At 49.1% G+C, this 12,295-nt stretch overlaps 1 protein-coding gene across 1 annotated transcript in view; it reads left to right on the forward strand.

The window, feature by feature from the left end:
- Positions 1 to 12,295, forward strand: part of LOC121282430 (voltage-dependent L-type calcium channel subunit alpha-1S-like) — a 746,261-nt gene that overhangs the window by 696,713 nt on the left and 37,253 nt on the right. The window contains exon 41 of the mRNA XM_041196142.1: positions 7,765 to 7,871. Coding sequence (XP_041052076.1) covers positions 7,765 to 7,871 — 107 coding nt within the window. The remainder of the gene's footprint in view (positions 1 to 7,764; positions 7,872 to 12,295) is intronic.

The raw sequence follows: 12,295 nt of genomic DNA on the forward strand, positions 1-12,295 counted from the left end.
CCAACTCGCCACCTTCTGTCAAACTCTGGACCCCACCGAAATCCCCACCCTCTCACAGACACTGTACTACACCCATCTCCCCACCCCTCTCACACACTGGACCCCACCCAACACCCCAACCTGTCTCACACCGTGCACCCCACCCTGTCTCGCACACTTGACCCCTCCCAACTCCACCCTCTCTCTCAAACTGTACCAAATTCTTTCCCCACCCTGTCTCACACACTACCACAGCCAAGTACCCACCCTCTCCCAAGCACTAGTCCCCAGGGAGCTCCCCACACTCTCTCACACGCTGGACCCCAGGCTTCTCCCCACCCTCTCTCACACAAAGTACTCCATCCAGCTCCCTACTCTCTGACAAAATCTGTACTCCAGGCATCTCCGCACCTTCTCACACACACTGGACACCAGCCAACTCCCCACTTTCTCACAAACACTGTACGCCATCCAACCCACACCCTCTCTTACACACTGGACCTCACCCAACTCCCCACCATCTCTCACACACTGGACCCCATCAAACTCCCTACCCTCCAACTCACTCTGGAACCCAGGCATCTCCACACCCTCTCACACACACTGTACCCCGTCAAACTCCCTTCCCTCCAACACACTCTGGACCACAGGAATCTCCCCACCCTCTCTCACACACTGAACCACACACAGTTCCCAACCCTCTCTCACACACTTGACCCCATCCAACTCTTCACAGTCTCTCACACACTGGACCCCAGCCAACTCCCCACCCTCTCACACACACATTGTACTCCACTCAACTCCCCACCCTCTCTCACACACTGTACCCCCAGCATCTCCCCACCCTCTCTCACACAGTGGACCCCACCCAACTCCCTACCGTCTGGCACACTCTGTACCCCATGCAACTCCCCACCTTCTCACACACACTGTACCCCAGGCATCTCCACACACTGAAACAAATTCTGTACCCCAGGCACCTCCCACCCTTTCTCACACACTAAACCCCACCTAGCTTCCCACCCTCTCTCACACATTGAACCCCACCACCCAACCCTCCACCCTCTCTCACACACTGGACCCCATCCAACTTCCCGACACACTCTGTGCCCCAGGCATCTACCTACCTTCTCACACACACTGTATCCCAGGCATCTCCCCACGCTCCAACACACTTTGTACCCCAGGCGTCTCCCCACCCTCTCACACGCACTGTACCCCATCAAACTCCCTACCCTCCAACACACACTGGACCCCAGGCATCTCCCCACCCTCTCTTACAAACTGTACCAAATCCTCTCCCCACCATCTCTCACACACTGTACCACACCCAAGCACTATTCCCCCAGGGAGCTCCCCACACTCTCACATGATGGACCCCAAGAATCTCCCCACCCTCTCTCACACACTGTATCCCATCCAGCTCCCCACACTCCGACACACTCTCTACCCCAGGCATCTCCATACCCTCTCACACACACTGTACGCCACCCAATTCCCCACCCTCTCACAAACACTGAACGCCATCCAAACCACACCCTCTCTCACACACTGTATCCCATCCAGCTCCCCACACTCCGACACACTCTCTACCCCAGGCATCTCCATACCCTCGCACACACACTGTACGCCACCCAATTCCCCACCCTCTCACAAACACTGAACGCCATCCAAACCACACCCTCTCTCACACACTGGACTCTACCCAACTCCCCACCCTCTCTCACACACTGGACCCTATCGAACTCCCTACCTTCCAAAACTCTGTGCCCCAGGCATTTCAATACCTTCTCACACACACACTGTACCCCAGGTATCTTCCCACGCTCCAACACACTGTGTACCCCAAGCATCTCCCCACCCTTTCTCACACACTAGACCCTACCCCACTCCCCACCCTCTGACACACACTGGACCCCACCCAACTATGCACCGTCTCACACACACTGTACTCTGCCCAGCTCCCCACCCACCCTCTCTCACACACTGTACCCAGGCATCTCCCCACCCTCTCTCACACGTTGGACCCCATTCAATTCCCTACCTGCCGACACACTCTGTACCCCAGGCAACACAACACCTTCTCAAGCATGCTGTACCCCAGGCACCTCCCCACCCTTCCTCACGCACTTGACCCCACCCAACTCCCCACCCTCTCTCTCACACTGTGCCCCACATAACTCCCCACACTCTCACACACACTGGACCACTCCCAACTCGCCACCTTCTCTCACACTCTGGACCCCACCGAAATCCCCACCCTCTCACAGACAGTGTACTACACCCATCTCCCCACCCTCTCTCACACACTGGAACCCATCCAACTCCCTAGCCTCCGACACACTCTGTACCCCAGGCATCTCCCCACCTTCTCACACACAATGTACCTCAGGCATCTCCCCATGCTTTCTCACACATTAGACCCCACTCATTTCTGCACCCTCTCTCACACACTGAACCACACACAACTGCCAACCCTCTCTCACACACTGGATCCCATCCAACTCCCCACCCTCTCACACACACTCTGTTCTCCACTTAGCTCCCCACCATCTCTCACACACTGTACCCCAGGCATCTCCCCACCCTCTCACACACATTGGGCCCCACCCAACTCCCCACCCTCTCACACACACACTGCTCTCCACTTAGCTCCCCAGCATCTCTCACACACTGTACCCCAGGCATCTCCCCACCTTTTCACACACAATGGACCACAGGCATCTCCCCACGCTACAACAAACTCTATACCCCAGGCACCTCCCCACCCGCTCACACACACTGTTCCCTACCCAACTCCCTACCCTCCAACACATTCTAGACTCCAGGCATCTCCCACCCTCTCTCACACACTGGACCCCACCCAACTCCCCACTGTTTCACACACACACTGTACTCCACTCAACTCCCCACCCTCTCTCACACACTGTACACCAGGCATCTCCCCACCCTCTCTCACACACACGGTACCCCAGGCATCTCCCCACCCGGAACCAATTCTGTACCCCAGGCATCTCCCACACTTTCTCACGCACTAGACCCCACCAAACTCCCCAGCCTCTCTCACACACTGGACCCCACCCAAGTCCGCACCCTCTCTCACACACTGGACCCCATCCAACTCCCTATTCTCCGACACACTCTGTGCCCCAGGCAGCTACCTACTTTCTCTCACATGCTGTACCCCAAGCATCTCCTCCCACTCCAACACTCTCTGTATCCCAGGAATCTCCCCACCCTCAAACACACATTGTACCCTAGGCATCTCCACACCCTCTCAGACATACTGTACCCCATCAAACTCCCTACCTTCCAACACACTCTGGACCCCAGGCATCTACCCACCCTCTCTCACACAATGGAACCCAGCCAACTCCAACCCTCTCGCACACACTGAACCCCTCCCAACTTCCCACCCTCTCTCACACAATGTACCCCAACCAACTCCCCACCCACTCACACACATTGTACTCCACTTAGCTCCGCACCATCTCTCACACACTGTACCCCAGGCATCTCACCACCTTTTCACACACAATGGGCCCCAGGCATCACCCCACACTTTCTCACACACACTGTATCCCAAGCACCTCCCCACTCTCAAACACACACTGTACCCCAGGCATCACCCCATCCGCTCAGACACTCTGTTCCCTAAACAATTCCCTACCCTCCAACACACTTTGGACCCCAGGCATCTCCCCACCCTCTGACACACACTGTACCCTACCCAACTCCCTACCCTCTCTCACACACTGTACCCCATCCATCTCCTCACCCTCTAAAACACTCTGGACCCCAGGGATCTCCCCACCCTCTCTCACACACTGGACCGCACCCAACTCTGCACCCTCTCTCACACACTGGACCCCACCATTCTCCTCACCTTCTCTCGCACACTTGACCCCACCCTCTCGCACACACTGTACTCCAATCAACTCGCCACCCCCTCTCACACACTGTACCCCCTCCAACTACCTATCCTCCGACACATTCTGTACCCCAGGGATCTCCCGACCATCTCACTCACACTGTACCCCAGGCATCTCCCCACTCTTTCTCATACACTAGACCTCACCCAACTCCCCACCCTCTTACACAAACTGCACCCCACCCAACTCCCCACCCTCTCAAACACACTGCACCCCACCGAAATCCCCACCCTCACACACTGTACTCCAGTCAACTCCCCACCCTCTCACACACACATTGTACCCCATCCAACTCCCCACCCTCACACACACACTGTACCACATCTAAGTCCCCACCCACTCTCACACACTGTACCCCATCCTACTCCACACCCTCTCACACACACACTGTACCCCATCCATCTCCCCACCCACTGTCTCACACACTGTATCCCATCCAATTCTTCACCTTTCACACACACTGCACCTATCCAACTCCCAAGCCACTGTCACACACTCTGTACACCATCCACCTCCCCACCCACTGTCTCACACTGTACCCCATCCAACTCCCCACCTTCTTACACACACAGTTTAGCCCATCCAACTCCCCACACTCATACAGACTGTACCCCATGCAACTTCCCCACCCTCTCTCACACACTGTACCCCCTCCAGCTCCCCACCCACTCTCTCGCGCACCGTATCTCATCTCGCTCCCCACCCACTCTCTCGCGCAATGTTACCCATCCAATGCCCCACCCTCTCTCACACACATAATATGCCAACCAATTCACCATCCTCCTACACACACTGTGGCCATCCACCTCCCTACCCACTTTCACACACTGCACCCCATCCAACTCTCCTACCACACACACACACAAACACACACATACGCAGTGCCCCATCCAACTCCCTGCCCTCCCTCTCTCAGCCTGTACCCTATCCAATTCCCCACCCTCACACGTATTGTACATCCCAACTCCAAATCCTCTCACATATGCTACGCACTGACTACATCCCTGACATTTTGGCTTGGTTTATTTTGTCAGTTGGCTGTTCGCCCACCTGCTGCTTTGTAATCTTGTCCCTGCCGTGTGAACACATAAGCCTAACGCATTCCCCTTGGGACATGGGTTGCAATCCCCAATGCAAGCTGGTGGAATATAAAATGGATGAATATATCTGGAATATAAAGCTTGTCTCAATTATGGTGTCCATGACTACTGTAACAACCCATCTGGTTCACTAATGTCCGTTAGGGAAGGAAATCTGTAGCCCTTACCTGGTCTGCCTTATGTGTGACTCCAGACTCTCAGCAATATGGCTGATTCTTAACTGTCCTCTGAAATTGCAATTAGGGATGGATGGCAAATACTAGCGTTGTCAGGGCCACATCCCATGAAGGAATAAAAGGTAATCTTTTAGAGTGCTCTCTAGCTGAGCATTGGACTTGGCACAGAGGGAGCTGTGCATTTCCCTTAGGCTTTCTTTCATCTGCTATTAGAATCACAGATTAACAGAATCACACAGTGCAGAAGGCTCTTCGGCCCATCGAGTCTGCACCGACACGTGAGAAATACCTGACCTACCTACCTAATCCCATTTACCAGCACTTGGCCCATAGCCTTGAATGTTATGACGTGCCAAGTGCTCATCCGGGTACTTTTTAAAGAATGTGAGGCAACCCGCCTCCACCACCCTCCCAGGCAGCGCATTCCAGACTATCATCACCCAGTGGGTAAAAAAGTTTTTCCTCACATCCCCCCTAAACCTCTTTCCCTCACCTTAAACTTATATCCCCTCATGACTGACCCTTCAACTAAGGGGAACAGCTTACTCCCTATCCACGCTGTCCATGGCCCTCATAATCTTGTACACCTCGATCAGGTCGCCCCTCAGTCTTCTCTACTCCAACGAAAACAACCCAAGTCTATCCAACCTCTCTTCATAACTTAAATGTTTCATCCCAGGCAACATCCCTCCAGTACAATCACATCCTTCCTATAATGTGGTGAGCAGAACTGCACACAGTATTCCAGCTGTGGCTTCACCAAGGTTCTATACAACTCCAATATGCCTACTTTTGTAATCTATGCTTCGATTGATATGCCTTTTTCACCATCCCACTAACATGCCCCTCTGCCTTCAGAGATCTATGGACACACACGCCAAGGTCCCTTTGTTCCTCAGAACTTTCTACTGCCATGCCGTTCATTGAATAGTTCCTTGTCAAATTACACCTTCCAAAGTGTATCACCTCACACTTTTCAGGGTAAAATTCCATCTGCCACTTATCTGTCCATTTGACCATCCCGTCTATATTTTCCTGTAGCCCAAGACACTCAACCTCACTATTAACCACCTGGCCAATCTTTGTGTCATCTGCAAACTTACTAATCGTACCTCCCACATAGTCATCTATGTTATTTATATAAATGACAAATAATAGACCCTGTGGTATGCCACTGGACACTCGCTTCCAGTCACTAAAGCATCCTTCTGTCATCACCCTCTGTTTCCTACAACTAAGCCAATTTTGAATCCACCTTATCAAATTATCCTGTATCCTGTGTGCATTTGCCTTCTTTATAAGTCTCCCTTGTGGGACCTTGTCAAAGGCTTTGCTGAAATCCATATAACCTACATCAATGGCCACTACCCTCATCCACACAACTGGTCACGTCCTCAAAAAAATCAATCAAATTTGTTAGGCATGACCTCCCTCTGACAAAGCCATGCTGACTATCCCTGATCAAACCTTGCCTCTCCAAGTGGAGATAGATTCTCTCCTTCAGAATTTTCTCCAATAGTTTCCCTACACTGACATGAGACTCACTGGTCTGTAATTCCCTGGCTTATTTCTACAACCCTTCTTAAATAGAGGAACCACATTAAGCTGTTCTCCAGTCCTCTGGCACCTCCCCCGTGGCCAGAGAGGAATTAAAAACTTGGGTCAGAGACCCTGCGATCTCCTTTGCCTCCCTCAGCAGTCTGGGACACAAATCATCCAGACCTGGAGATTTGTCCATTTTTAAGCCTGCCAACACCTCCAATACCTTGTCACTCCCTATATCAATTTGCTTAAGAACCTCGCAGTCTCTCTCCCCGAGTTTGATACCTTCATCCTCTTTCTCTTGTGTGAATACGGATGTGAAGTATTCATTCAACACTCTATCAATGTCCTCTGGCTCCACCCATAGATTGCCCCCTTGTTCCCCTATGGGCCCTATTCTTTTCCTGGTTATCCTCTTTCCATTGATATACTTATAGAATATCTTGGGATTTTCCCTACTTTTACCAGCAAGAGCTTTCTCATATCCCCTCTTTGCTCTCCTAATTGCTTTCTTAAGCTCCACCCAGCACTTTCTGTACTCCACTAGTGCCTCCGCTGATTTGCTTCCCTTAAAAAGCCCTTCTTTTCCTTCTCATCGTAACCTGAATATGTGGTATCTTCTCTACCTTTTGACAAGTTGCTACTTATCTGTGTTTTGTAATGAATGGAGAGACTGAGACTACCTGCATTGCAGTCTGGGCGTTGAATGTATTGATGTGTCTGCCCTACTGTTTTCAGATTGTGGTTTAGAATCCCAGAGCATTAAGAAATGTTCCCTTCTCCTTGTGGAATTCATCCCTGATTCTCTGCTAAGCTTCTAATTGAGCATGTTTTTGCAGGGAGACGTTGTCCAATTGGATGTGTTGCAGGGATGAGAGACAGTGAGGGTGGATTCTATTGACTGCTGTGTCAAATTTCTTCAAGGGAATGTGTGCTCCCCACTGATTTTGCATTGTCTAAATGGCCATTTAGAGTATTGACCATACAAGGGACTGCTTGAAAACCTGACACTCTGACCTTGTCACACCATTGCAGGGTTTCCTATGAAAATGAGTTCAAGAAGGAATTTGCAACATTTGACTTCACCCATGAACCTGGAGCTCGATTGAACTGGGCCAGACAAGGCCCACTTCCAATGCCACGTGAGTAGCTTGCCCCATGTCTATGACTCAAGTAGCAAGAATCAAACAAAACTTTTCCCCACCCCATCTCCAAAGAACTGCCTTCCTAACAGCACTGTGAGTGTACCTAAACCACATGGACTGTAGCGGCTCAAGAAGTCAGCTCACCACCATCTTCTCAAGGGCAATTAGGGATGGGCAAGAAATGCTGACCTAGCCAGCAATGCCCACATCCAGTAAATGAATAAAATAAATCTGGTTTCCGATCGTTAGAGACTGAGCTGCAACCCAAGTTGCAAGTCAGGATCTTGCCAAAGTCCTCATGCGCTGACCTCCATAGTTGGCAATTCCCCTGCTTCCCAGGACCTTCTGCAAATGTCTCCAACTCTGAATTAGAGTCAGAGACTTGGGAAAGTTCCACAGTACCTGGATAGATATGCAGGAAATGTTAGACAGCTTAAAACCTAGTCTAACCCCGACACACCAGCTAGCCCCCGACCTGACTAACCAGCCCCAGAGCAGACTGCCCCTCCTGACCTGAACCGAAGACACCATACCCACTTACACAATTTCACACCTACCCACCTGCTACCTCAACCACCTGCCACCCTACCCACCCACAACCCCACCCACCCGCCATCCTACAGATATGTCCCTGTACCCACCTGCCAACCTACCCACCTGACATCGTACCAACCTGCCCTTGAAGCCATGTGCCATGGTAACTGCCTGCCACCTCACCTACCTGCCTTCTGCCACCCTACCCACCTGACCCACATGTCACCTGACCCACTTTCCACCTCACCGACCCACTCACTTACCCAACTACCACCTTTATTCATTCACATACGCTATTTACCCATTTACTAACATTCACACTGAGCATTTAAACTGGTAGTAAAAGGGGGCATGCCCTGTCTTCCCCTGGCCCCACTGTGATCTGATGGAGTTTTCTGACTGCCGGACTAGCTGGAAGACTGGACAAGAAATGCGGAGCTTGTTTAAGTGGCAGAAAGTTCAAGGGAGCGGCAATCTGATGATGACTGGCACTCCTCAGAAGACCTGGGCTAATATTTACAACACAGAAACAGACCATTCAACCCAACATGAACCTCCTTTCACCCTACTACATAGGAACAAAGGAAATAGGAGCTGCAGTAGGCCATTCAGCTTCTCGAGCCTGTTCCACCATTCAACTAGATCATGACTGATTGTCTACCTCAATCCCTTTTTCCCGCACTATCCCCAGATAGGGATATCAAGGGTGATGTCATTAGGATCTCCAAATCTATCGATTTCTGCCTTGGATATCCTCAATGACTGAGCTTCCACAGCGGTAGAGAATTCCAATGATTCACCATCCTCTGAGAGAAGCAATTCCTCTCCTTCTCAGTTCTCAATGGCTTGCCCTTTATTCTGAGATTGTGTCCCCCTCATTCTGGGCGCCCCCCCCAGCTAAGGGAAACATCCTTTCTGTATAAACCCTATCTGGCTGCTTAAGAATTTTGTAAGTTCCAATGAGATCATCTCTCATTCTTCGAAACTCTAGAGAATACAGGCCATGCCTCCTCAATCCCTCCTCGTGAAACAGTCCCGCTCCATCCCAGGGATTAGTCTAACGAACTTTCATTGCACTCCCTTGTGGCAAGTATATCTTTGCTTAGATAAGGAGACTAAAACTCTACAGAGTACTCCAGGTTAGGTCTCACTAATGCTCTATACAATTGCAGCAAGACATCTATACTCCTGTATTCAAATCCTTCTGTGATAAAGGCCAACGTACCATTTGCCTTCCTAATTGCTTGCTGCACCTGCATGTTAATTTACAGTTTCTCATGAACAAGGACATCCAGGTACCTTTGGACACTTTCCAATCTCTCACCATTTAAAAAATACTCTACAACTCCGTTCCTCCTGCCAAAGTAGATAACTTCACATTTCCCACATTATAGTCCATCTGCCATGTTCTTGCCTACTCACTAAGTCTGTCCATGAACCCCATTGAAGCTTCTTTGCATCATCCTCACAACTCACCTTCCCACCTAGTTTTGTGTCATCAGCAAACTTGGAAATATTGCATTTGGTTCCCACGTTCAAATCATTGATATATATTGTGAACAGCTGGGGCCTAATGCTGATCCTTGCCATACTCCACTGGTCACAGCCTGCCAACGCGTGAATGATTCATTTATTCCTACTCTTTGTTTTCTGACCATTAGCCAATTCTCAATCCATACCAGTATATTGCCCTCTGTCCCATGTGCTCTAATTTTATTTACTAACCTCCTGTGTGGGACCTTATCAAAAGTCTTCTGAAAATCCAAATACACCACATCCAATGGTTCCCCCTTAAGTTAGTAACATCCTTAAAAAAAACTCCAACAGGTTTGTTAAACATGATTGTCCTTTCATTAACCCATGTTTACTCTGCCCAATCATATCATTCTTTTCTAAATGTCCAGTTATCACACCCTTTACAATAGATTCTAGTATTTTCCCGACTATTGATATAAGGCTAACAGGTCTGTCGTTCCCTGTTTTCTCTCTCCCTCCTTTCTGAAACAGTGGGGTGACATTTGCTACCTTCCAATCTGCAGGAACCATTCCAGAATCTAAAGAATCTTGAAAGATGATCACTAATGCATCCAATATCTCTATAACCACCTTTTTCAACAATCTGGGATGTCGATCATTGGGACCAGGAAATTTATTAACTTTCAAGTCCCATTAATTTCTCCAGTAGTACTTTTTTTAAACTATTTTCTTTCAGTTCTTCATTCTCATTAGTCCCTTGATTCTTTCTCTATTATTTCTGGGAGGTTTTTTGTGTCTTTCACCATGAAGACAGGCACAAAGTAATTATTTAGCTTCTCTGCCAGTTCCCTATTCCCCATAAATTCTACTGTCTCAGCCTGTAATGGACCCACATTTGTCTATGGAAGCTTTTACGTTTTTATGTTTCGATTTATCTATTTTTATGTTTCTTGCTAATTTACATTCATTTTCAATTCTCCCTTTCTTTATCTTGGTCTTCCTTTACTAAATTCATCTAACTCTATCAGGATATACTTTGTTTCCTTTCTCCCCCTAGCTTTCTCTTAAAAGCATCTAAAAACATTTGCCTCAGCTATTCCATATGATAGCAAGTTCCACATTCTAACTGTCCTCTGAGTAAAGAAATTTTCCCCGAATTCCTTATTGCTTTTGTTAACAGCTATCTCATTTATGGTCACTAGTTTCAGACTCTCCTGTAAATTTTCTCTAGGTCTACTCTATCAGGCCCCTTCATATTTTTAAAGATTTCCATCAGGTCACTTCTTAGTCTTTGTAGAAAAAAAGAGCCCCGGCCTGTTCAGTCTTTCCTGATAGGTATGCCGCTTAGTTCTGATATTTTGGTATAAAAGAGGTGAATTATTTGTGACTGTTTATGATGTTGGTATAAATATTTCACAATGATGAACCAAATAGTATCTTAATGCTGTTTCCCAAGGGACTGGCGTGAAGGGGTCATTGTTATTTTGGTATTGGTTAGATGCTAGAAAAGCATAACAAATAGGAACAGGAGTAGAGCATTTGACCCCTTGAGCCTGCTCTGCCATTCAATAAGATCATAGACGATCTGATTGTGGCCGCAACTTCACTTTCCTGTCTGCCCCCCATGTTGATCAAAAAGCCAGCACTACTCTCTGGGGAAGAGAATTAATGACCCTCTGAAAGAAGAAATTCCTCCTCAACTCCATCTTAAATGGGAGACTCCTTGGGCAGGATTTTTGGGTCGTCGGACAGGCGTAGTCAGGAAATGGGACATCGCCCACGATCAGCCCCCCGGCCATGGTTTCATGCTGGCTGGCCAATTAACGGCCAGCAAGTGTGAAAGTTGCACTGAGAAGCACAGCGTTGCTGGGTGGAGATGGGAGGAGGGCGAGCGCTGAAGTCTGCATGGGTGCAGAGGAGCGCGCAATGAAAGCTCCCTGTAGGCAGAGAGCTGCCTCAGGGAGCTGAAGAATTTCAAATCAATGAATAAAGGAATTAAAAATCCAAAAATATGTCCACACATGGGACTCACTCAGCCTATCTTGTAGATAACATAAATGCTGCACAAACGTTTTAATTTTATTTTTAATTAACATTGGAAACCTCATCCCGCCTGTGGATGAGGTTTCCTCAAAAACCCAAAGGCTACCTGGCTGATTCACTGGCCCGCCAACCGTAACGTTGGGCGTATCGTGAAAAAATGCAGCTAATTAATTGATTACTAGCCTTAATAGGCCTCTTAATTGTCAGCAGGAGGGCTGCCAACTCTCGTGCGTGTCCGCCCATTGAAATATCGCATGAGTGCATGATGACGCGAGATGCTCACCTGATGTCATTGCGCATTATTTCATGCTTGGGCATGTTGGGGGCGCACCTACACACACAGCTGAAAATCCTGCCCCTATTTTTTT

This window comes from Carcharodon carcharias, chromosome 9, assembly GCF_017639515.1.
Source record: "Carcharodon carcharias isolate sCarCar2 chromosome 9, sCarCar2.pri, whole genome shotgun sequence".
Taxonomy (NCBI): Eukaryota; Metazoa; Chordata; class Chondrichthyes; order Lamniformes; family Lamnidae; genus Carcharodon; species Carcharodon carcharias.